The sequence below is a fragment of the Dendropsophus ebraccatus genome, chromosome 11 (assembly GCF_027789765.1).
Source record: "Dendropsophus ebraccatus isolate aDenEbr1 chromosome 11, aDenEbr1.pat, whole genome shotgun sequence".
Lineage (NCBI taxonomy): Eukaryota > Metazoa > Chordata > Amphibia > Anura > Hylidae > Dendropsophus > Dendropsophus ebraccatus.
In genome coordinates, this window is record NC_091464.1 from 41,226,313 (window position 1) to 41,254,297 (window position 27,985).

Below are 27,985 nucleotides of genomic sequence, written 5' to 3' on the forward strand. Positions count from 1 at the left end.
CTAATATGACAGCCAGGCGTGACACAGATTTTCCTGGTTTTAGGCAGCAATCCGGAAATGTCTAAACTAGTTTAAATACTAATGAAATGAAAACCTATAATACCAGCTAGCACAATAGGCAGACTAAATTGACCGAGAAAACAAATGCAAGTGGGTTGAATAATGGTACAAATATGATACTTGTCGGTACAATCTTCGGTACAAGAACCTGGCAATGGAGTGTACATGTTGCCTGGAAGAAGATATGTAGTATGGTCCACAATGTATCCCATGTTCACCAGGAATTGGTGATGTTTTAAGTGCTCCATTTCTCGATGTCACCGACTCCTAACAAACTAAGGACACTCGTGCATAAACTTTCAGCCAGAGGACATGTCTGGAGCATTCTTAGTTTTTTTGCGATTGTTTGAGAAGGTAATCTACATACGTTGTATGTGTAATGAATATGCCTGTATAATACAATGTACATAACACAGTATATTGAGTTGTATGAGATTTCCAGTATGATGCTGAACCTGAAGTACGTCGACCTGTCTAATACTTGACTGTCTCCGTATTGTATGTGTTACGCCGGTGGAATATATGTACATTTTGGTGGGCCTCAGGATACCTGTGTTACGGAAGTAACCTGATTTCTCGATAGAATGTTATGTATCACTGTGTGGTACAGCGTCACCGAATGAAAGGTGGACAATTGTCACATGATGTAATGTGACAAACTAGTATAATTTTTGACTTTTAATGAAGTAATCTTGTTTCTCAGGTGTGATTCCATCAGATAATGTTTTTTGACCTTGTAAGTCTGTTAGAAATTTTGGGAAACATTCCAAATCTGTTGATCATATTGTTCATCCCTCTTTGGTTTTGATTGCTAACAATTTAAAGGGGAACTATCAGCAGGTTAGATTAACCTAATCTAATATGTCCTTATTGCACAGGAGATGAAGGAGGAAGGCGGAAGGTATGTCTCTTACCCTCCTTCTCTGCGCTGTTCTGGTGCAGTTAGTCTTGTGCTCCATGGTCCGTTGAGACCGTTACAGCACTGCCCGCCCCATAGCGCTGATCCACCAAAGACGTCGCTATGGGGGCAGGCAGTGCTCCTAAAGGTCTCACCAGACTGTGGAGCACATAACTAACTGCATCGGAACAGTACTGAGGAGGAAGGCATCTCCTGTGCAATAGGGACATATGGGCAGGTTACATTAGTTTAACCTGTTGATGGTTCCCTTTTAAGCAGCCTTCCTTCTTTGGTTTCATTACACTCTATCAGAATCTGAACTCTGTGGTGTACTTGGGAAAATAGACTGACTGACTGGCTGTGTACACAAGGCTTACTAGCGTGTGCAATGGCCTCTATAACTAGGTCTAAGACTGTAGAATAAGAGAGTAAGTTGTCACGTATTTGTTAACGTTTGTCTTCTAATCACTTTTTCAAATAAACACAAATAGGGTGTTTATTTCTGAAATGATAGATTCATTCTCCATATTGCAGCATGCACCTTTTGTACTACTGTCCGCATAACCTCACAACTAGTGGCTAGGGAAACTGGAGCATGCTAGAGTCCTATTGTTCAACATTTGAATAGCAGTGGCTGACTAAGCTGGATGCAGCCCTACGGAGCCTATGGCTTTATCCATGTTTTCCTAGGGCTGCATTTAACTTAAGCCACTGTATACAAATTCCAAACGATTAGACTCTGGCATGCTCACCTATAGTCACAATCTACTAATCCATGTTCTGATATATAATATCAGAATTCATATCCAAACAGTAGAGCCCATTCATTGCACAATTCTCTTCTGAACAATGTGGCGACCCTCATTATGCAACAAACAGTTTATTAGTATTTTTCCAAGTTAGTTACTATTCAAATACTGAGATGAATGAAAAAAGAAAGAAATGTAGTAATATTGGTTCAAACCACTGATCATCTGTCATCTCCTAGGAACTGACTAAGGGAACAGGAATTAGACTGCAGACCAATGGGAAGATTTTTGCTGTAGTGAGAAGTCTGCGTGCTCCATTTTTTATTTTTTTTTTTAATATTACCCTATTTCATGTACACTGGTAGTGGAGGTGGTAAATTTTCTTCTCCAACATTTTTTTTTTTTTTTTTAATTTTAGGTGCAGATTTACTTCTTGGAATTTGGGACAGTACATAAGTGTTAGTTTTGTATAAATTGAGCAGGAGCAAACCTCAATACATGAAAATAAAGTGGTTAAAGGGTTGTCCGTGTTGAATTCTCAGGCCGTGTCCCTGCATCATGTCATGCAAACATCGGTGTACAATTGAGTGCTTGTCTATTCTCGAGGTCTTATATTGTTTGCTTATGCACCAGAACCACCTCAGCAATCCCGCATAACACCTTTTGGAGTCTTCATTATAAAGGACTAGGGATGGTCCAAACAGAGTTCGGTTTGGGTTCGTACGAACCCAAACCCTCCGTAATGATTCCTGCTGTCTGCCCGCTCCGTGCAGTGGGCGGATCCAGTGGGAGGACTGCCTGGAAAACTGGGATACAGCCATAGCCATAGGCTGTATCCCAGTTTTCCAGGCGTTCCTCCCGCTGTATCCCCCCCGCTCCACGGAGCGGGCAGACAGCGGGAATCTGCTCATACGAACCCGAACCTCGTCAGGTTCGGACCATCCCTATAGAGGACCTGTTACCGCTTCAGGCCTGTGTGCTTTAGCAAATACATGCCCATTTATGATGCCCACGAGACAGTAATTCTGGACTACCTATTTTTATAAAATTTATATTATATTTTCTGTTCTTAATAGAAATGTATGACTCAATAACCAACTAGGTGTTACCATTTAGGGGTGTGTCCTTACACTGTTTAACATTATCCAATCAGAGCTGACAGGGATACGCTCCCAACTTGTAGAACCCAGGTAGTTATTCATTCAAGATGTTCCAGAAGAGTTTCATGTGGAATTTACAGAAACAGATAGGCTAGGAGTGGGGACATGTTCTCTTTAAAGAAAACCATCACTTTTCTTGCCACCTGAGTCACAGATCATCTGGGCAGTCCCTGGCAGCTTTTCAGTCCCTTTGCAGCCTTGACCCATCTCTCCTTACACCCAAACAGGGAGAGCTTTATCACTCAGGGTAAGTGGTGTGGGGGAAGCTGCTGGGTTCAGGCGGCAAGAAAGTGACGACTGGTTCCCTTTAACATCACGTGTTCTACACAGCTTCCAATCAATCAATTCCTATTGAACCAACATTAATGTTGTATAGTATGACTGCCCCAGGGTCTTCACGCGGTGGCACACTTCTAGGCAGTTTATAAGCATGACATCTTTTTTTCTATGAAAAAATAATTCAGAAACCTTTATTTTCTGACAGTTATAAGTGTGATGGCCAATAGCCGCAAAATGTTACTGATGTTACGGCAATCTTATGTGAAGATTAGACATGACGTATAGACATTGTTTCACTTTCCGTTTTCTCTTCTTGGAAGGTTGTATCTTATCCGTTCTCTAGGCATCCCTTTTGAGGAAGTGTGTCTAAGGCTTTATCGAAGACCATGCTTCATTATACATTTATCTGATCGACCTCATCTGATGACCTTTGTCTTGAGATGTAGAATATGATAGGAAGAAGTTCTTAAAGGAGCAGGCTCTAAACCTAATGTGCCCAGCTTGTACAATGAAGGTTTCCAAAATTCTCTATAGGTTCTTAGAAGTCAAGAAATAAAAAGTAAATTATTGATTATGAGCGGGAGACATCAATCCCACTGAAGAATCATACAGCCGACATCTCTGTAGCCTATATAAACTGCACACAGAGAACAAGATATACCATAGACTTTAGGTAAACTGCTGATAGCTGGCCGTGTATGTCTTATTGGCACCTGGCTGTGCTGGGACTTGTATCTACTGTATATCAGGAGTTTCAGCTATACATGCGTTATTAGGGAATAAGGATTGGGTTCTATCGATTACGCACTGTATACCTCCTCTAACATGTATGGTGATTTATGGATTGTACACTGCAATATATTACAGCAACATAGCCATTCATTCATCATTAACAATGTTTGATAAATTCAGTTTTCTTTCATTTATTTTCAGGTTTCTGATTTGTTACATTTCTTTTATTGTCACTCTGCATAAGATCTCCCACAGCTAGCGGGCTGGGCGAGATAATTTCTGCAGCTTCTTGGGCGTTCTTGCCATGTCCAATGTGCGATCAGGTGGGGGATAGCCGTAGAATGACTCTTTAAGCTTTAGCTTAGGACACTATTAGTCATATTTTTCATGCAATGTTACTTTGATTGAATAGGAGGGCTATATATATTGTAAGTTGATAATTGTATTTTTCTTCTTTTGAATAAAGATGTTTAGTTATTTTATGAGCTAGGGAATTGTACATGAGGAAAATGTTGGAATATCAAATAAGATTTAAAGTTTGAAATTTGTTTCTCTTACAAATCAGTAATTGTATAGGAGTATTCTTTTATAGGCTACAAGCCCATCTTGACCTGCTGGATCTCAAGTATCTTAAGGGGAGATAATTAGATTTTTCCAGGAAATAACGATAATGGCCTATTCTTTCTGATGCACAGTCATCCACAAATCGCACACGGATGGTCTATTCTCAGTACAGGACACCAATCCTATTTCTCGGAAAGTCACCTTCTTAAAGGGAACCATTCACCGCGTGGTCCCCGGCAGAAACTGACATACAGTGACATAAAGGTCAATATACTTACCACATCGCTCCCGGACCCGTCCCGGATCCCGTTGTTGACACGGAGAAATCGCCGATTCTTCTTCTCCCGCCCATTATGGTAATGAGCTGAGATGAATCCAACGTCCATAGGAAACGACGGACGAGTCCAACTTATTCATGAGGTCCTCTTCTCGTCGCCACCCATCCACGCCTCCTGGAACTTGATTGACGTCTTCAGTCTTCTGACGAATTCCCGCGCAGGCGCCGCTGCGATGGTCTCGTCATTTCTTCTGCGCCTGCGCGGTAAACAGGATACGTGTTCGAGCCAATCGGCGCACGTGCAGTAAACAGTGAAGCTGCGGAGCGGCTTCAATTGTGAACTGCGCATGCGCCGAAAACGACTGTCACGGCGCCTGCGCGGGATCCGGCGAGAAGAAAGAAGACGAGGAGGAAGAGGACCTGGCGTCAATCAAGTGTCGGAGGCGGGGAGAAGGCTGTATTTCGGACCCGGCGGCGCTCATTACCATAATGGGCGAGAGAAGAAGAATCGTCAATTTCTCTGTGTCAACAACTGGATTCGGGACGGGACCGGGAGCGATGTGGTAAGTATATTGACCTTTATGTCACTGTATGTCAGTTTCTGCCGGGGGCCACGGGATGAATGGTTCCCTTTAACATTTATGTGGTCATGCTCACGTGTTTATAGACCGATTTGGTGAATCTAGGCTTACCTATGCAGAGATCTGAGGCCGACCTGTCATTCAGGTCACTGTGTTTTCAGCTTTGTTTTCTTTTTCTGTATACTGTAGAGTTTTCCTTCCCTGTATCCCATAGATTGTAACACATCTATATTCTACGCACACTTGTTCTGCAGATTTTTCAACTGTATGTCCATAAGTCCTGTGTTTCCATTGTGTACTGTCATAATAGCATTTTTTTTTCTTTTTTTTTCCGTATGTATATTTTTATTAGATGGAGTGTGAAAACTTCATTTTGAGTAAAAGTGAAATGAAAAATTGTATTTGTGTCCCTTTTTTTATTCTAGTTTTAAAAAAGCCTGTTAAAAATAAATAAAAAAATCAGTAATGTTGTAGAAGAGATGTCGTGGCTTATATCATTGTTCCCCAAGTTGTGGATCTCCAACTGTTGCAAAGCTACAAATGTGACACTTCTGGCCAGACATTGCATAGCAAAAGTCTAAATGCCATATTTTGGCCACCATTCAATGTCCGTATTACAGTCATGAGCCCTGGACTCCAGAATAGTGATCTAGTTATATGGGGGAGGTTTCGTAGCTTAGTTCTATAGAAGTAAATGGAGATGACTTGTAATACCACTCACTACCTGAGGACAGGGGTGGTGCAGATTCTCCAAGAAAGTAGCTGTATTCTTATGACCACATGACCAAAGTCAGCAGGATATGCCTGTGCTCACATGTCAGTACCTTTTATGTCTTCCCCACTCTGTGAGAGCAGCAGTGGTAAGTGTAATACCTTATCCATACTTGTATCATTTGGGGGCAGCCTTCCCCGCCGGTGGTGCTGGCCGGGTTCTGGTGGGGCTTTTTGGGTCTGGTCCTTTGACATGGGGGTTGCAGGGCCATTCCATGGCCCCCCTTCCCTTCCCTGCACATGCACGCTTTGCGGGGATGGCGGTTACTGACTGACACGGTGTGGAGTTAGCGTAGGGACCCGTGTGAACCAGAGGACCTTCACGTTGGTACACGGGGCTATTATGGCTTGATCAAATCATATACAGAGACCCTATTGTTGATTTTTAATATAGGCCTAGCGGCATTAGTATCAGCCATAGATGGGATGTGCAGCCGTTCCATTCTCTCCAGTCCATATTCTTCTTATAAGGCTGTATTCTAGATGCTAACATGTAGCTATGTTATTGGTGTCTGAATGCCTCCCATGATCTGCTTAGGTCTTAATGATTTACTACTTTTTATTAACCCCTTCACGTCAGTAACATGTGTGTATATATACGTTCCTATTGCACATATATGTTACTGACAGGGTTAATGATGAGAGCGGGATCGCTGCAGAGATAGCGATCCCGCTCTCATCTGACTGCAGCACTGGAGATAATGAGAATTAGCTGCGATCCCGCAGCTGACCCCCATTAACCCCTTAGTGACCGCCGATACGGCGGTCACTAATGGGCCGGTGCCGCCGTTGTATTTCATCTCCTCCCACGGTGAATCCATGGGGTGGGGTGACTTATGGCGAGATTTTACTCCGCTGGCACTACAGGGGCTCTGCAAACGCACCTGGTGCTCAGAAACGTCTTTAGCAAAATCTGCATTGAAAAAGCTCATTGGCTTTCCTTTCCTTCTGAGCCCTCCTGTGTGCCCATACAGTGGTTTATGCTCACAGATGAGGTACCTTTTTACTCAGGAGAACCTGCGTTACAAATTTTGTTACTTTTTTTCTATTGTTCCTCGTGAAATTGAGAAATTTCAAACTAAACAAACATATTATTGGAAAAATTAGAGTTTTTCATTTTTACTGTCTAATTTTGAATACTTTCCTCTAACACCTGTGGGGTCAAAATGCTCATCCTACCCCAAGATGAATTCTTTGAGGGGTGCACTTTCCAAAATGGGGTGACTTATGGTTTTTTTTCTCTCTGCTGACACTACAGGGGCTCTGCAAACGCACCTGGCGCTCAGAAACTTCTTCAGCAAAATCTGCAATGGAAAAGCTAATTGGCGCTCCCTTCCTTCTGAGCCCGGCTGTGTGTCCATACAGTGGTTTACGCCCACATATGGGGTACCGTAGTACTCAAGAGAACCTGCGTTACAAATTTTGGGGTGCTTTTTGTCTCATGTTCCTTTTGAAAATGAGAAACTTTAATCTAAACATATATAATATTGGAAAATTTACATTTTTAATTTTTTACGGCCTAATGGTGAATACTTTCCTCCAGCCACTGTAGGGTTAAAATGCTCATTATACCACTAGATTAATTCTTTAAGGTGTGTAGTATCCAAAATGGGGTCAATTATGGGGGTTTCCAGTATACAAACCTCCTAAATCAACTTAAAGAACTGGTCCCTAAAAAAATCAGTTTTGGAAACTTTCACGAAAATGTGGTAATTTGCTGATAAATTTCTAAGCCCCGTAACACCCTAAAAAAGTTAAATATGTTTATGAAATGAAGCCAGAATAAAGAGGACATATCGGTAATGTGACTTAGTAACTAATTTATGTGATACGACTTTCTTTTTTTAGAAGCAGAGAATTTCAAAGTTCATAAAATGCTAATTTTTTTAATTTTTCATGATATTTTGATGTTTTTCACAAAAAACACACAAAGTAGTGACCAAACTTTGCCACTAATATAAAGTGCCATATGTGACGAAAAAACAATCTCAGAATCGCTAGCATACGTTAAAGTATCACTGAGCTATAAGAGCATAAAGTGAGACAGGTCAGATTTTGAAAAATGAGCCTGGTCTTTTAGGTGCAAATAGGCTTGGTCTTGAAGGGGTTAAAGCAAAGAGTTTCTAAAGAATAATTTCTCAGTCAGTCGCACTGTTGCTTAAATATGTGGTGTTTAGAGATGAGCGAACCTCGAGCATGCTCGAATCGATCAGAACCCGAACTTTCGGCATTTGATTAGCGGTGGCTGCTGAACTTGGATAAAGCCCTAAGGCTATGTGGAAAACATGGATATAGTCATTGGCTGTATCCATGTTTTCCAGACAACCTTAGAGCTTTATCCAAGTTCAGCAGCCCCAGCTAATCAAATACCAAACGTTAGGTTTCGGATCGACTCGAACCCGAACCCGGTTCTCTCATCTCTAGCGGGTGTTTTTTTTTTGCTGCTAAGCAATGGATGACGCACACCCTCCTGGGACATAACACTATCCCCATGCTTTCGAATAGGTACTGACATGTCAAATGTTTTGAGTGGTCGGAGTTGGGATGTTCATGTGTTCATGTACTGTGGAGCCCATCTCCTGCAGCAAGATGGAAAAGGCAGTGAGTCAAGGAGAGTGCTTCTCTTGGCTCTGTCCAGTGGGGTGGAAGATGCTAGCTAGAGCCAGGAGAACAACTGACCAAAACTTTCGACATGCCTGTGTGAATAGTAGAGATAGCAAGCATACTCTATCAAGCTTACTTGCTTTATCATCACGATCCTCGAACCAATACCATGTGGTGCTCAAATAACATTGATAGTCTCTTATATGTTTGGCGGTTTTAATCAGCCAATAAACATGCGGGAAGGGACTGGGAGGTCCTGCTACTCAGCAGCTACATTAACTGCTGTCACAGCACTGATTGAATGGCTGCATCAAGTGACCTGGGTCTATATAGACCCAAGTCACCTGATGCTTGATTCACTTGTGTTCTGTTAGCTGACAGGGAGAGCTGCTGGAGCAGGGACAGAGAAGGAGTAGGGTTTAGACTGTCTTATTTGGTAGGCAAATAGGCCCTGACCATTAGACTGACCGCTACCAACATGTGCCGGCATATGTTAGCATAGCACCCAAATAGCTGGGGTGAAGGGCATGCTGCTCACTGCCAGTCACACCACTGCCTCCCGCCTTGCACCCACCCCCCCTCACCCACAATTATAATGAGGGTCACAACCGACTCTCGTTCACAATTTTCTAGAGGGTTGCAGCAGGCAGTCATCCACAATTTTTAGATGGTCACATCAGGCTCATCTTCACTTTTTTTTTTTTTTTAGAGGGGCACAACAGACTTTCACCTAAAATATTTTTTAGAAGGTCACAACCGGCTGCTATGCGTAAATGTAATGAGGGTGACAATTGGCTCTTATCCACAATTGTAATGAGAGTCACAATCGGCTCTCATCCACAATTATATTGAAGGTCTCAACTGGCTCTTATTCACAATTATGAGGGTGACAACCTGTTGTTATCTACTATTATAATGAGGATCACAACCATCTCTTATTCACAATTATAACCAGATTCACCCAAGAACTACCCCTTATTGTAATCAAGTTTACAGCCACCTCATTGACATTTAGGGTCCTATTAGATGGGCGGATGGTGGCCCAATCAATAATGTAAACTATCACCAATCTGCATCATCAGCGATCGTTTACACTGCTCGAGGAATGCTAAGCAAGGGCTGCATGGACATCTTTTGCGATGTCCGTGCAGCCCTTGCCCTAAACTTTATATAGTTTACAAACAGGTTCACAACCGCCTTTTAGGGTCCTTAGCAATTTTTAATTTATCGTTAACCTAAAATCATTCACCATATTGCACAGAACGATAGTCATTAGTTGTGATCGTTACTACCATCTTTTACTCCATCTGATCCCAGGAAATGAAGGAACGATGTGGTTAGTATAGGATTAGTGGTTGAATGCGGAATTACAACGAACAAATGTGGAATTACTGCAAATGATTAATGATTTTGGTGTCAGCACCAAATGATCGATGAACGATTCTCATTGGTCGTTTCATTGTTGCCTGCATTTACAAGAAACGATTATTGTTTAAATTTGAACAATATTGTCAGGATGGGGAGGTATGAGACAAGACGAGACAGTGGGCCCTGAAGCTAAACCCACCCACTGTCCCTACCTACTTGCCTCAGTCGGCTCTAGGTGGTCACGGACAACCATGAAGACGTGCCCTACACTTAATAAGTGTAACATGGAACAAGACAGACAGACAAACACAATAAGGGAGAGTCAACAAGCCAGGTCAGAACCAAACGGGCAACACAGTACAAAATCAGGTAACAACCGGATAGTCAAAGGTCAAGCAAACAGAGGTATTAGGAACGGGTATCGCAGGAAAAGACAGGGGGAGCTGGGATCAGAGTATGAACCTTAATTGCCAGCAGGGAATAACTGGCTCTGCTTTCGTTTATGAGGAGCATGAGCCCAGTTCCGATCCTCATTGGACCAGCGCTCTGGTCCTCAACGTTCCAGACAGGCAGAGACATCTGTCAATCAAACAACACTGCTCAGCTGCAGTGATCAAGGCTAGCAGTGATCAGTGTAACTCCTGCATTCCCAGGATGCTGAAAGAAAAGCGCGTGTGTCAGACAAAAAGTAAAAACAGGCCCAGTTCACAACTTCACACCAGGCTCACTGCACATTCATGAGAGATATAACAATAATTTGCACGATAATTGTACCGTGTAATAGTTCCCTTATTTACAACTGTAATCAGGTTCACAGCTGCCTCTTATCCACAATTATAAAGTGGATCACAACAAGCTCTAGCCCACAGTTTTTACCGGGGTCACCACCAGGCTCTCTACCTCAATTATAAGGACGTTCACCACCATACTCTCATAAAAACTTTTTATAATGGGTGCATCAAGGCCCTCCTATATGTGTAATGAAGGGTGTATGGGATTCCCTATTTCCTTTCAATTTTTGGCAGCCCTTGCACTTGGTCCGTTGGCATAATTACTTTACGAGTCCAAAATTTAAACAGGATGGGTCTGACCATGTCACACACACGCAATGACCGTTACCAGTGTAGTCTGGTGTAGTCTGAGTTCCCCCTTTATACATGGTTGTCAGAGATGACGGAAACTAAGGTGAGACATAGGACAGCTTTTAACCCCTTAAGGACAGAGCACAAAACGGCCTTAAGGACCGGGGAAATTTTCAATTTAGTGTTTTCATTTTTTCCTCCTCGTCTTCTAAGAGCTATAACTCTTTTATATATCTAGCTACAGGGCCATGTAAGGTCTTGTTTTTTTCAGGAACAGGTGTACTTTGTAAAGGCTTTTTGATTTACCATACCATGTATGATGAATATCATTTATGGGGTGAAATTGGGGAAAAAAATACAATTATGCAAATTGTGCGTGTGTGTGTGTGTGTGTGTGTGTGGGGGGGTGTTCCGTGTTTACATAATGCACTTTACAGTAAAACTGACATTATATCTTTACTTTATAGGTCAGTCTGAATACAGCAATAGGCATTCACATAGCTTTTCTAATGTTTTACTATTTTTTTTAACCGTAAAACTTTTTTTGCAAATATGTGTGATTACAATGGCCCTTTTTTGACTCTTAAAGCATTTCTACTTTTTCTCGTACGCGGCTTTATGAGGTGTAATTTTTTGCGCCATTATCTCTAGTTTTTATTAATACCATATTTATGTAGATGAGATGTATTCATCAATTTTTATTCATTTTATTTTTAAAAAATGTAATAAAACTAATCAATCCTGGCATTTTTTACCGCTTTTTGTTAACGCCGTTCACCGTGCAGGAACAATATTGATTTATTTTACTACACTGGACGATTACGCACACTACGGTATATAATGTTTATTTATTTATTTTTATGTGTTTTATTTATAAAATAGGAAAGGGGGTGATTTAAACTTTTATTGGGGGAGGGGCTATGGTGTGTTTTTTAAAACTTTTTTAAAAAAACTTTTTTTTACACTTTTTATGTCCCCTTAGGGGACTTAAACATTTTTACATTGGATTTCTTACACTGATCATTGCTATCTCATAGCATAGCATTGATCAGTGTAATCTGCGATAATTGCATAGAGCCTGCCTGTGCAGACTATACAGTAATCGCTGATCTGACTGCCGGGAGGAAGGTAAGAGACCTCCGGCAGTCAGGTACAATGATCAGAACCCATGCAGTCACGCTGCGGGGGTCCCGATCGGTCAGTGACAGGAGCACAGCAGAGGTGAGCATATAATGTTTGTTATGTACTCACTCATCTCTAGTGACAAGTGAATTTTTTTTAAGTGGGGTTAGAGTAAACTTTTTTATATGTAAAATGGTGTCATTAAAAAGTATCGATCCAAACCCAATCGCTCGGCATTTGATTAGCTGGGGCTGCTGAACCTGGATAAAGCTCTAAGGTTGTCTGGAAAACATGGATACAGCCAATGACTATATCCATGTTTTCCACATAGCCTTAGGGCTTTATCCAACTTCAGCAGCCACCGCTAATCAAATGCCGAAAGTTCAGATTCGGATTGACTCGAGCATGCTCCAGGTTCGCTCATCTCTAAAAACAACATTTCCTGCAGGACATACAGCAGCTGGTAAGTAAGGAAAGACTTGAGATTTTTAAATAGAAGTAAATCACAAATCTATATAACTTTCTGACATCAGTTGATTTGAAAGAAAAAGATTTTCGCCGATGTACCCCTTTAACTCAGTGTGCTCTATGAAAACAACTGTTGGTAGTTTAGTTAGATTGTGTTTCCTTATAATTGTCTTAGAAAATATTCACTCCACAATTTATTAAGTTATCAACGTAGATATCCAAGTAACTCTAAAGGGTTCTCTTACTTTTCTATGCAACTATAATAGTGGTAATACAGTATTGTAGAATAAGTCAAAGGGCTGCCATGTACCGGGTATAATTTGCAGAGAACATTTTTTTTAATGTACAATCAGTTTACACTTGTGTATTTACACCTCCAGGCTGGGTTCACACTATGTATATTTGAGGCTGTATTTGTGAGGCTGTATAGCAACCAAAACCAGGAGTGGATTGAAAACACAGAAAGGCTCTGTTCACATAATGTTGTAATTGAGTGGATGGCCGCCATATAATGGCAAATATTTGCTGTTATTTTAAAACAACGGCTGTGGTATTGAAATAATGGCCGTTATTTACTGTTATATGGCGGCCATCCACTCAATTTCAACATTGTGTGAACAGATCCTTTCTGTGTTTTCAATCCACTCCTGGTTTTGGTTGCTATGAGGACCTGACATGAGGACCAAATACTGCCTGAAATATACATAGTGTGAACCCAGCCCCAGGAAGTAAGTCTTTACAATAGACTTACATTGTTGGCAATGTAAGGCACCTGAAACATTTTGAATATCCAGTCACTAAACTTTGGAGGGAGGTATCCTATCCCTGAGCATGAGATATGTTGTGTATTGATAAAATTATTTTTGCTGCCACTAGGTGGAGCCAAGTACATATGGCTTGGTTATTAAGAGCCGTATGAATTCTTACACATTTAGTGATAGCGACACACACAAAGCAGCTGGTTTTCCAGAAGCTAAGATATGCTTGCCTTTGGCCTCTTTCAGGAACTGTAGCTGAGCTACATTCGTGGTTATCACGTAAAGGAACACTGTTATCAAAAAAGTTTTGATTGGTCAGGGTCTCACTGCTAAGACCCTCACCTATCAGGAGAACTCCTCATCTCGCTTTGATCTCTGTTCCGGCACCTCCATTATAAGGGTATGGGGCCTCTGGACAGAGATGATTGATATTTTGATGATTGAAATTTTTCCAGTGACATCTAGCTTTAAGAAACTTCATGCTCTTCTCCCCATATGACCAGAAAGAGCCTACACCTATCATGTGTAGAGATGAACAAACTTACAGTAAATTAGGGCTTGCACAAACCTGAATACTCGGTATTTGAATCTTAGTAGCTGGAGAAGATGGATGCAGCCCTAGGGCTGCCTTGAAAGTATGGATACAGCCTATGGCTCTATCCATCTTCTCTATACAGTAGGATTAAAATGCCGAGTGTTCAGGTCAGCACGAATAGGAACTCTAATCATGTGTCATTTATAATACAGCTGTTTTTTTTAATGTCACAGAGGAGTCTTCGGACTCAGGTCGTACTGCTACCTATAACCTTCTGCCCCTGTTTTATAGCTAGAAGCTCTTTATATCATGGGCATCCTTGTTCAGGTAAGGAATAAAGCACCAGTACTTGTATTTCATAACCATATTATGATCGCTATCTATTAATGCGTCCTTATGTTTTGTGCATGTGTTCCATTTATACTAAGATCTCTGGAGTTAATAGAATTCTGAAGTTAATATTTTAAGACATATATAATACAATTAATCCTATGCCTCTCTATGCTACAACAACAAAAAAAGGCTAGCATACTTACCTTCCCCAGCACTGCAGCTATTCGTTCTTCTGGTTTATGCTTCTTCTGATGATGCTTTGCTTCCTGCTCACTGCCAGATCATTTATGTCATTGGAAGATGATTAGATTGCATGTACTGGTCTATGCTATGCCATAGCATAGATCAGTGTTATCAGCAATCTATGTATAGAGCCTGCCTGAGAGCAGACTCTATACACAGATCGCTGAACCGACAGGACAGAGGTAAGCGGCTTACCCCCGCCTGTCACTGAGTACCATAAACGCTGCGGGGTAGGTGCACTAGGAACGTATATATACAGATTGCTGAAGGGAAGGGGTTAAAATTCAATTCAGCATGAACCGGAACTTTACGTTAAATTTGACTAACATGCTGGACTGAACTTTTGAAAAGTTGCAATATCAAAAGAACATGTTTTGCCGCTATCACCATAATCATGCATAAGGTTTGAATCATAATACCTTGGGCTTGGATGTCTGGTGAGCATTGCACAGGACATTCACCTGGAGGCAAATCAGAAAGACCAACGTATGAGGAAAAAGTCATCCAGCAACTGTCCCATTAAGAAGTCAGGTTTTATTCAATGGAAATCCATAAAATAGGCGATCTCTCACAATTTGTCTAGCCAAGTGGACTATTGCTGGATTACTTTTTCTTCATCTCTACATTTAGTAACTTCCATATGTTCTGGTCAAGAGATGAGGATCCTGAACAGGGGGGTTCTCTTTATTAACCCAGAATTATCTTAAAAGGGTACATGGAAATGTGTTTTATAAACTAGACAACCCATGGAAGCTTGGTGTATAATATCATTCTTCTATGATGTATCACTTTATTGCAGCTCAGATGTGATGAATGATTTTCTAAGCAGCCTATGCAAGTTTGCAGCTATTTCATTTTGGGGAACTAGTCATCTGGGCAGCGACTAGTCACAGCTCTCTGCCTGTCAGTGTGCCCCACGGGGGTGATTGACATTAAAAGATCCAGACTTCAAAAACACATCAACTATAAGCGCTCGCTTTTTATACAAAGGGGTAAATTTATTTAATAGTCCAATAATTATAAGAATAGACAAACCTTACCTTACCGTGGTCCTGAGCGTACTACCCGATCAGGCGCTCTGCCTGTTTTTTTTGTTTTTGTCTGTGTTAGTTTTGAAATTGAAAGAGGCTTCTAACTGGCCTCTTTTCCTGTCAATCATCCTGCAGAGTGCGCTGACAGGCAGAAACCTGTGACTAGTCACGGCCCACATGACTAGTTCAGCAGCTAAAGTCTCTACAGAAGACACAGAACACATGGTTAGGCAGCGTTTTAGCTTGTCTTCCGGGTGATGCTAGTAGCCTTAAGGTATACACACTACGGATCCTGTCCCACTTGAGGCTCCTTCCACTTCATAGGCTCCATTCTACGCTTAGGCAGATTCCACCATCTTCCAAAAGAATTCACATGACAATTCTTCCGGCTGGAGACGGAATCTGCCTGCGCATAGAATGGAGCCTATGGGACAGGTGACGAGCAATGGAATTGAGTGATTGGTGAATGTACCATTTCTGTTGGTGCCAGTGTGGAGATCCCGGTGCCACAGTCCATTTTTTTAAAAAACACCTTCTCACCTCAGAGAAACGCCTCCATTAGAATCAAGTCTGGCCGCGTCACCCAGGGGGAGGGGATATCATTACACTGTGGGTGCCAGGTCCGCCTCCATTGCATAGAGCAGGCCTGTGCACATGAAGAAACCGGCGCCAATTGCGAGAACCATGGAGCATTTTAAAAAATAGACTGCATCACCGGGATCTCTGCACCAGCGCAGATCAGGTGGTAAGAAATTTGAGCACTGAACAATGGGGTCTGAGCCCATCCTTGGTATAATACTGATTGCCTAAGTAGTGCAAAACACAGAAATCATAATGACATTAAGTTCAATTGCAGATAGATGAGTTTATTCCACAAACATAGAATGGTATGCAAATGCAATCTGTAAATGAGACAGAACTGGGGCATGTTAATGTTGGCTAGATTTGCACATAACTATGATTATGTTGAATTTAAAGGAAATTATGTTTGAACCAAAGCCAACGTTTTGACAATTTCCACTCATATCGAGCCTGCTAGTAGTATTCTGTCCCTTTACTCACCCTGTGAAACCCATCTGTGTCCTTTAATACTGCACATAAACAAATAGAACAATACAAATAATGGGACGTTCCCCTCCTCTGAGGACGGCTAAAGCTCACAGGAAGGACAACGCCGAGTGAAATAGTGACATAATATTCATGAAATAAAAGTGCAACAAGGAATTCCACCAATAAGCAAGGAGTGCACAGCTATAAGGGAAGCGCCACCTGCTTTATGAACTGCGTATATAGTCACATAAATTCCTAGACAAGCTGGAAGAAACACGGATATCTGCACAGAACTGAAATGCTTCTGAGTTCCTGGAAAGTTCTTTGCTTATATTAGGACTCTGAAATTTCCATTTCCGTCTCTTGTGTGACGTCAGTCGTCTGCTTTTGTGCCGTCTTCTTTACAGTGAAATGAGTCTTTGCATTAAAGTCTTTTGTTTTCCATATCTCTGTGAAATATCGGGGTTGTTAGTCACGTGCAGGTTCCCCTCTATTCAGTGTATAGGAAAACACATGTTTCTGTCATTCTGAAAAAAAAATTGTCATTGGAAGGTAAAATAAAACTCTGATCTTTGGAGCTACTGAAAGCAAATGATTCTCTTGTGTGTGTGGTTTGATTTCAGATGATCGGAGGGCCCCTGTTCTGAAGGTACCCTAGTGCGACTTTGTGTCTGGGTACAAAAAAATCTATTTAGTCTTGTTAGGTGCAATAATAGAAAATGGGGAGCAGAGAAACGAGTTTGGTTTGTTATACATGTCCAGGATGACCATGTTTTTTTAATTTGGCTTCAACTTTGCATCCTCTCAGCCAGGGGCATAACTGCCACCATAGCAGCCATAGCAACTGCTAAAGGGCCTGCAGGATCAGGGGGCCCAGTGGTCCACTCCAGTATTACATTTGGCCCATTGAGCTGTCCACATTTGCAGTACCCAGTGTCCGAGCGGGCCTTCAGGGTGCTGCAAATGTCCCTTTAACTGCAAGACCTGACCAGCACTTGCAGTTAAATGTTATTGGTTAGTACTACACTTGATGGGTTTGTGTTCAGTCTGGGGAGGGGGGCCCGATCATAATATGTTTAACCAAAGTTATGGTAAATATGCTTCATTTCGTCTAAGGGTTTGTTCACACTATGGAATATGCAAGGAAATTTCAAGAAGAGGCCACATGGTGGAATTCACTTGAAGTTCCGCCTGTCCCTCTGACTCGATGAATTTCTCAAACTCAATCTGCTGTCCATCCAAAGAACTGACATGTCAGAAATTAATTGAGTCAATGTAACAAATCCATGGAAGAAATTCATTAGTCAATAGGACTAATCCTTGGAAGAAATTAGTCAATATTACAGGCAGATGGAGTCTGTCAGGTAACCTCCACTTGAAATGTCCTTGCATATTCTTCTTTGAGTTGCACAAAAAAATTGTGACTTTTTAAAAAGGTGCATTTAATAAATGTACCTAAAAACAGAAGGTGACTGGTGACTAAAACACAGAAAAATTTTTGAGCAAAATAAGACTTGGTAAAAATTATATGAAGCCTTATTAAATTCTCCCAAAGGAGTATCTCTGTCGATGGATTCCATATGACTCTGCCCCTCTGTGTGCATGACATCTTTAGTAAAGTGCACGCTGCTCTTCTTCCCTCTTAAAATCCAGACACTTATCTTATCAGATGTTTTAGGCTATGTTCACACGCCTTTTTTCAGCAAAGTAACAGCCATTGTTCGATAATGACGCCCATAAATAATGATCATTATTGATGCCCATCATAGTTAAATAACGGCCGTTATTATGCATTAAAAAATGTTGTGTGAACATTACATTGTCATCTATGGAAGGATGGAAGGCATTCATGATGCACAGTTTATGGCGGCCATTTATACATTCCAACATTGGTAAGTAGCTTTAGCTCTTTTTCTGTTAAGAAAAAGTTATGTTGTGATAAAATACTAGTATATTACATACTAACATGTAAGATTTACATTAATTAAAATTAGTTAAATTAAGTTCTTCAGAATTACAGAGAATGTGGTATCTGATTTTTTTAATGTATATATTTTTAGCTGATTTTTTTCTTGACCAATGTACTAAGCCCATATGTGTGTGTTATTTGTGCAATTTTACATATATTATATACATTGCTAGACAACCTAGAACGCATAGTGTCCATCTTCTCTATAATAGAAGAATATTGCTTTTCTCATTGATCTTTCATTAGGCAAAGGCAACATATAAATATTTGTGGTAAATCCTCCTATATTTGATGTAGTCTGTGGAGATAATGACTTTAAACAATTGCAACGTGCTTAGATCCAGAGCCATTGATGTAAGACGGCACTGCAGTGTCCATCTCCATGTATGAGGAATAAACAGTGGTGAGATGGATATCGCCCAATCCCATATGTGCATTACTGCTAGAGGAACTGATTCCATTGCTGCTGCAGTTTCCATTGTGCATGAAGTAATGTGGTGGAGGTGGAGTTGGAGAGGAAGAAATCAGATTTATAGGATCCAGTGCCAGACTGTCATCCTTAAGTTCCTCCCATAAGTTTCCTGTCAAATAAAACACAGAAAAATGTTGTTATGAGTACAGAACACTAGATGGACTTAAGTATTTGAGAAGAAACTAGAAAAGTTTTTGACCTAATTAAATTAGTAGTAGTTACCCCAAGACTTAGGGCCTTATTCCACGGGCCGATTATTAATGATAAACGATCAAAACCACCGCTATTGCGAAAGACCTGAAATCGTTCACCCATTTACATGGAACGATAATCGTTACTTATGATCGTTCTTGCGGTCGTCTAGTCGTCGCTGTTGCGTTCGTCACTACTCCGAACGACGTCTTATTCAATGCGAACGATTTGCGAACGAGCAACAATAAAAATAGGTCCAGGTCTTATTAAACGATCAACGATTTCTCGTTCGGTCGTTAATCGTTAACTGCTATTCAACCGAACGATTATCGCTTAGATTCGAACGATTTAACAATAATCTGAACGATAATCATCCCGTGGAATAGGGCCCTTAAAGTTAGCTCTTATTTACAGGATAGGTGATGACTAGCTGAGCAGTAGAGGTCCACCACCACTCCATTCACTCTCAAAGTGCCTTCTGAACATATCTGAACTTATTAGGTGGCGATGAAGCAAGCTCACTTGGGACACAAGGAGTCATCCTTCTTGTGATAGATGGAGGTACCAGAAATCAGACCCTCACTCATCAACTAGTTATTCCTTACCTTGTAGATAGGGGATAACTTTTAGTGTCATTTAATCAACAGTTATTAGAGATAAGCAAAAGAGAAGTATGCTCGAGTCGTATAGCTCGGCATTTGAATACCAGTGGCTGACGAAGTTGGATGCAGCCCTATAGAGTCCTGGAAAACATGGATACAGCCATAAGCATCCTTAGGGCTGCATCCAACTTCTTCAGCCACCATTAATCTGACTTAAGAATGCTCAAGGCACACTCATCTCTATTAGCTTTTAGTTAGACCTCTCTTTCTTTTTCATAATGTCTTATAAGAGGATTCAGACATCATATAGGACTGCTCTATGGAAATTGAGGAATAACATGACTGGTCCTTTCTACAGTTTGGCTGGTGATATACAACTAGATTTTCTTCTACCATCAGTTTACCTATTGACCATTAAATTCCTGTATGTTTTTTTTTTTACAATTGATCATAGCATTAATGTACAGCATACCTTGAAGCTCAAAGTCTGTAAGAGAAGGATTGAGGGCATCAATGTCATTACTCAGCTCGCCCTCTATGAGTTGGTCTTGCATGGTTCTGGTAGGGGAGTGCTCTGTTAACACCTTCATGTTGTGAAGAGGAGGAGTGTGGGCTGGTATTGGAGAGTCTTGGGGATTAATGGGTTGGGTAGTCAGTTCACTTTGGTTCTCTGGTGCTGAAAAATGGTTTTGTGGTATTGCATGAGACTGCTGTATCATTGCTGGGGAGATCTGTGGATATCCATGAGGGAGCGAATTATAACTCGGTGGTGGCTTCTTGGCATGCAGGGATTCAGAAACATCGTGCATTGGTTGTAGGGATGAAGGCATGGCAGGGGAAATGTTCTGTTCACTCTGGATGGACATGTGCATTGTGGATGTGTTCATGATGCTGGAAGGATTGCAAGCCAGGAGTGTGGATCTTAGCTTCTCTGTTCTCTCACCTATTAGCTTGTCAAGATCCTCTGAGGAAAAATGCAGAGAAACATATGTTAAATATCACCATTCAATGCTTATAAAAAATTAGGTTTCCCATTGTTCTCATTCTTTGACATTAGAGATGAGCGAACCGGGTTCAGGTTCAAGTCCATCCGAACCCGAACGATCAGCATTTGATTAGCGGTGGCTGCTGAAGTTGGATAAAGCTCCAAGGTTGTCTGGAAAACATGGATACAGCCAATGACTACTGTATATCCATGTTTTCCACATAGCCTTAGGGCTTTATCCAAGTTCAGCAGCCACCGCTAATCAAATGCCGAACGTTCGGGTTCGGATGGACTCGAGCATGCTCCAGGTTCGTTCATCTCTAATTGACATCTAACTAATCATTTGAGAGTGATACATTTATAGAGTGTGTATGCTAGGAGTAGCTGACATGAGCTTTTTTTTGGGGACTTTTTAGTGGGAGTGAATACCCTTACTAGAGATGAGCGAATCTCAAGCACGCTTGGGTTTGTCCATACCTCAACACTCAGCAATTGACTACTGGTTGGTGAAGATGTTAGATGTAGCTCCAGGGAGTCCTGGAAAACATGGTTACTTTATCCATGTTTTCCAGGCAGCCTTAGGTCTGCATCCAACTTCTTCAGCCACCGGTAATCAAATGCTGAGGGTTTGGGTTTGGACAAACCCGAGCGCACTCAAGGTTCGCTCATCTCTAGTCTTTACTAATGGGATGGCAATTCATTTCATCAGTTGTTTTTGTTACTTATAATTTCCCTTCCATTGAGGGCAAATAAATGGGACATACGCATATTGAGAACTGCAGTAAATGTAATCTCTGTAGTTTACAGCCACAACCCTACAAATCTTACAAATAAATTTAAATGTATCTTTCATGCACATCTTAATATAAGTCAACTATTTTTTTTATCTTCTTATTACTCTTTACCCTCCGAAACTCATGATATCTATAAGTATTCATTGGGATCAGGCCCTCAGGCATTTTATGAATAATATATGTAGATTGTAGATCTAGGCAAGAACAAGCACACACCTGTTGTTCAACATTCAAATACTAATAGTGAACTAATGCAATTTATCACAGACATCCAAAGCCACTATCGCAAACCATCCAAAATGTTCGCAATACATTTGGCAGGCTGATATGACATTAGAATAATTCATTTATTTATCCTGAGCAGATAAACTTTCTAGCAAGGCAGCAACTGCAACTTATGTAGTGATGTTCGTAATAGTTGTCACCTACATTTAGCAAAAACAGGTGCAGCTCAAAAATTTACTTTCTCGTGTCAGGGATATACCCTAAAGAGTTAATTTCCCCCCCAGTTACTCAGGGTCCCCTTACCTGGCTTTGCCATGCTTTTTCTCACTGTTACCGGATCTTTCCGTTTCCATTTCTGGAGCTCTTCTTGCATCTTATCAATCTTGGCTGGGTTCAGAGCCCACAAACAGCCTTTTCGGGATGAACTCCCAGATTTATTCTCCACTTTCTCGAAGCACTTGTTTAGAGACAGGTTGTGACGCACCGAGTTCTTCCACCCATCTGGAGCAGTCTAAAAAGACAAAAGTTTCCTGTAATGTTTGTGTTGGTTTTAGAACTCTGCACCCAAAGAGAAAACTTCACATACAAGGAACGCAAACACACTCCATTTATTATAATATTTTAACATAATATCTATATGCATTATGGTGTTTTGTTGAGACCAAGGTTTCCATAACAGTCAGGAGCCAACCAAAATTTTTTAATAATTTTGATTTAATCTAAGTAGATAAATGTCATAGGTTGCAGATAGTTGAAATGATGTTCTGTCTACCCGCAGCTTTCTTGAGAAAGATATAAGAGAAACAGATCGCTGATCTCAGGGAGACCAGCCAAACGATAACACTGCCGGCTGCTGGTTAAAGCACTCAATGCAGTGAAGTCCTAGGTGCATTGCTCCCTGGGAAACATGAATATGAAAAAGAAGAGCCCGTGGAGCCTCATTTAAGAGTCTCAAAATACAGGACTAGCCAGATATCCCTCCAGGAAGGACCCAGCCAAGGCATGGCTCCTGTAGGGAAACCACCAAAACCACCATATTAAGTGGCCCTATAAGTCAATGTAATCACAAGGAAAAAACCAAGGCCAGGTATCCATCCACATACAGCTGTTTCGGGGTGTTGCTCCTTATCAGTGTAGAGCAGGATTCTGTCTAGGTGGGAGCAATGCCTAGAAAAGCTTGAGAAAGATAGCAGCCTAGGCTATGTTCACACTACGTATATTTGAGGCTGTATGTTTGAGGCTGTATAGTAACCAAAACCAGGAGTGGATTGAAAACACAGAAAGGCTATGTTCACATAATGTTGTAATTGAGTGGATGGCCGTCATTTAATGGCAAATATGTGCTGTTATCTTAAAACAACGGCTGTTGTATTGAAATAATGGAAGTTATTTACTGTTATATGACGGCCATCCACTCAATTTCAACATTGTGTGAACAGAGCCTTTCTGTGTTTTCAATCCACTCCTGGTTTTGGTTGCTATGAGGACCTGACATGAGGACCAAATACAGTTTCAAATATACATAGTGTGAACCCAGCCTAGAAATGTATATAGCGCCATTAAACACAACAATATTTTGGTGTTTTTTTCTTTCCCTTCTAAAAGCCAGAACTTTTTTTTTTTAAATTAATTTTTTTATTGACACAATCGTATATTTGGCAGGACAAGTAGTATTTTTAATGGCAGGAGATTGTTACCATGTAATATATTTCAAGATAATTTTTTAATTCATGTGATGTCGCGAGGCAAGGTGACGAAAAAACAGTAAATCTGTCAGTAAAGTAAAAAAACCCTGTAAATTGACCCAGTTGCTGTGAAATCCATTCTGTGCTTGGAAGCTCGGGTATCCTTGGATACAACGACACCGGGTTTGTTCCATGCACAAGCCCTTTTGGATCAGAATGGGGCTCGCACACAGTACTGACCTGTTGCTGAGTTTTTATGCCAATCAGGTCAGGTACATGACAGGTATGCTTATAGTTTTTTTCCGTCTCAATTGTTTTTTACTATGCGGGATAAATAATGTTATATTTTAATATTTTAACAGTATATTGATTTTTGATACTTTAGTTTTATATTATGTTTTAAAAAATTTCTTTACTTTTTGGCCACGGTATTTCACAATGTTATTTGGGGCTGCTACCATCTAGGAAGGTACATACGTGCATACATGTAGCCTGAGACTAATGATTAGGGAACGCTGCTGTTGAGTATAAATTATTTGTTAAAAAGATAAGAAAAAGAAAATAGTTGTTATCCAGAAGGAAGGAAACTATCTCTCTAGCACCACCCCTTAGTGCACGAAGAATAAAGTCAGTGTCTTTAGAATAGCGCCTGAGGAGTTTTCTAAACACGCTGACTTACAACTGTCCACGTAGAAGAATGTCTCAATCTCTTCAAGTTAATCCCTGGTGACACCTTAGGCCAATACCCAAAAGGCTTTTTAGACTTTTTCTGATTAATGGTGGCCTCTCTAAGCAATATATATATCCTTAAAACCTTACATATCAATTAACAGATACAAAGCTGTTTCAGTGAATTCATTAGAATCCAGTGGACTCGATTCAGCCTACAAATAGTCACTAGAATTTTTCTCTCAACAGTTTTGCTATTCTAAAACAGATCCGTCAGCTTAATATGCGGTCCCGATTTATAGCAGTGTATTACCAGCACAGGGTGTGGGTGGACCAAATTCAGTAAATAATGTCCAGTCATTTATGTAAGGGAAGGAATAAAGTTTTTTCTTGAGGAGAGCACCAAACGGCACATGGAGTCTTGCTGGAGGCATGTTTCTCTATGAAAATTCTCCTAGAAGGAAGAAAGCATGCTCTCTGGTGCCACCTACTGGCCTCTATGGCTGATAAATTGCTACTGTCACTCTGGGTTGGTCCATCAACCCTGCAGAACTCTTATTTGGTGCCATTAGTAAAGTGACAGATATGCGATAGGTGCAAAAAACTGGCAAGGAACCCTTCGTATAACTCAATCACAATGTCTTATGGGGAGGCACATGTTGACCTAAGTGGTATCTCAATACTTGTTGCATTATCTTCTTCATGTCAAGTCAGGGAACAAGTCAGGGAAATCGAATCACTGGTGACTATAGTGTCCTCTCCATGTCACAGACACCGTAAGGGCTCCATACGCGTTAGAAGAAAGCCCCTGGAACCCGCTAATTTTTGTAGGAGTGTCTGACTGTCTAATGTGTATGGGGATCTCCTGGAAATCAAGATAGATTAAATTAAGTGAGAGAAAGATTAGATTTAAGATAAGATTTAAATTAGATTTAAGCTACCCAATCTTTTCGCCTCTATGTAGATAAATTGCTGTCAGGAGGGTCTGGCAGTGGCTCTCTTCCCATTCAGAACACATGAACGCTTGGTCAAACTAATCGTTTATGTGTGTGGGTTGAACTGGAGAGATAGCTGTTGACCAGCCAAAAATTTTAGACCCTATCAAACAACACTTCAGATTTCATGCTTGTAATTATAACATTTAGGGTACAGGCTCTTTTACGCAGGCTGATCACTAAACACTCAAAGATCAGCCCTCATTTAAAGGGGTTGGCCACTTAAAATTGTTTAGTGTACAGTATTGGTGGGTGTACTCATTGCACTTACTGACAGCAGCTCCCTGTGGTGGACACTGGGGGTGGGCCATGTCACATGCTCCTCCATGTCGGCCATCTTATGGACAGACTCACCATAGAGCAGGGCAGCACAGTCTGGAGGAGGGGAGTCTGATTTTAGCTCTATGGGCCCTATTACAGGGAACTATTATAGTGCAAAAAAATCGTTATAACATTTGAATTTAAACGATAATTGTTATGTGTAATTGCAGCTAACGATTGAAAAATCGTTCATGTGTAGTTGATCATTGATTTAGATACGAACCTAAAATCATTGTTAATCATTTGCTGTAATTCCACATTCGTTTGCTCAAGTTCCGCGTTTTTTCACTAATCATTCAATGTAATGGCACATCATTCATTGTTTTGTTCTGTACTTTTTGAGCCTTTATGTTTTATTTCCATAATCCTTTGTTGCAAAAAATCATAAAAGAGTACTTTAATTTAAATAAAAGGATTTAAGGAAAAATGGTAACGTCACAGTCTTAACCACTTAAGGACCCATGACGTATCGGTATGCCAGTGGGTCCGGTGGTGCTATGAAGTGAGCTCAGGAGCTCATATCACCTCATATGACATGGGGGCCAGCAGCTATCTGACGCTGGGTGCTCACTGTAAATGAGGGGCCGCCACAATCGCACGGCAGACTGCCATTTACCCCTGCAGCTGCATTTTAATGTCAGTGACAGGAGCTTCACTCCTGTCACTGTCCGATCGGGCCACCCGCAGTGTGACTGATGTGGGTCCCTTACTTTCCTCCTGGCAGTCAGTTTGGCAATCCATGCTTAGAGTTTTCCAGTGGCAGGCTCTATGCAATGATCGCAGATAACACTGATCAATGCTATGCTAGGGCATAGCAGTGATCAATGTTACTGATTTAATGTAAAAATGTAGAAGTCCCCTAGGGGAACTTAAATTTTTTTTTAAATAAAAAAATTAAAAAAGGTTTTAAAAAACATGCCATATCCCCTCCCCTAATAAAAGTTTAAATCACCCCCTTTCCTATTTTATAAATAAAACACATATGTAAAAAAAAATCATTTTATATACCGTAGTGTGCGTAATTGTCCGATCTATTAAAATAAAACAATATTATTCCCGCATGGTGAACGTTGGAAACAGTAAAAAAGGCAGTAAAAAAGGCAGGATTTTGGATTTCTTATTACATTTTATATAAAAAAAATATTAAAAAGTGATCAATTCATTCGATCTACACAAATATGGTATTTAATAAAAACAAGAGATCATGGCACAAAATTTGATGCCCCATACACCCCTCATAGGTGAAAAAATAAAATTGTTATAGGGGTCACAATAAGGCTATTTTAATAATGCAAATCGTTTGCAAAATAAAAAGATTTACTGTTAAAAAAACAATAAAAGATTAGAAAAGCTCCATAAACTGCATATAGCTGTATTCAGACTGACCTATAGAATATTCTTATTATGTTGGCTTTATGGTAAAGTGAATTACATAAACAGGAAATCCCCCCAAAATTTCCAGAAATTTCATCCCATAAAGGATGAAAAATAAAAGAGTTAAAGCTCTTAGAAGGCGAGGAGGAAAAAACAAAAACACAAAACTGAAAATTGGTGCGGTCCTTAAGGATGTTTTGGGCTCTGTCCTTAAGGGGTTAAAGAATGTTATAATAACCCAGACTATAGTACAGAAAACAGCTTAACCACTAATTATTTTTCGGAAAGAAAATGTTATTAAGCAAAATTCTTAAGAATGAAAGTATAATACCCCAGATAACATATACAGAGCAGAGAAAGGATTGACTTTCTTACGTAGCCCATAAATAGAGTTGTGTCAGTCAGAAAAATGTCAGATGTCATACATCACTTTTATAGTTGTGTCTGTGTCTCCATTCATAATAACAGACATATTCAGCCTTCTATCAAGTGGTTTCCACCCCAGATAATTGCATGGAATTTTCATTCCCATTAATGGATTGTAAATACTGGGAGGGGCTTGGATTTCCAGCAATTAATAGCAGTCATAAAATATAAAGACCACCCCTTCCATAAGTGTAAAGGTATGTAGGAAGAAAGGATAGGAATGGTGCTAAGCATTTTATCCCTGATTCCAGGAACAATGTGCTGTTGGTTCATGTTCACCATCGACCTTGGAATACTGCAATTTCCATCATGTCATGTAATTTAAAGTTTTTTTCTTTTGTTTAGGAAACTCAAGCTCTGTCTTTCAGGTCATGTATGTATTATCCAGGGCATTAGGTGACCACAAGGGTAGCCTCTCACTGTAGGTACACTGTTGCATTATATGTTGATGTGCATTCAGTTCTCCTGCTGTGGAGCTGCAATAGTACTTGCTAGGAGGTTCCCTTGACAGGTTGATACTGATTTCTTTCTTGGAAAGGGACCACTGCAGTCCACTACTGCCGTATAATGAGAGGATTCCTGACCAGCTTTCTGACTGCCTGCCCCCATTA

At 40.7% G+C, this 27,985-nt stretch overlaps 1 protein-coding gene across 1 annotated transcript in view; it reads right to left on the reverse strand.

Moving 5' to 3' along the window:
- Positions 1–16,460: 16,460 nt before the first annotated feature.
- FOXN1 (forkhead box N1) overlaps positions 16,461–27,985 on the reverse strand; it is a 73,619-nt gene continuing 62,094 nt past the window's right edge. The window contains exons 8-10 of the mRNA XM_069945757.1: positions 22,208–22,415; positions 20,373–20,864; positions 16,461–19,215 (exon numbers count right to left, since the gene is read on the reverse strand). Of these exons, the coding sequence (XP_069801858.1) occupies positions 18,950–19,215; positions 20,373–20,864; positions 22,208–22,415 (966 nt within the window). The 3' untranslated portion in view covers positions 16,461–18,949. The remainder of the gene's footprint in view (positions 19,216–20,372; positions 20,865–22,207; positions 22,416–27,985) is intronic.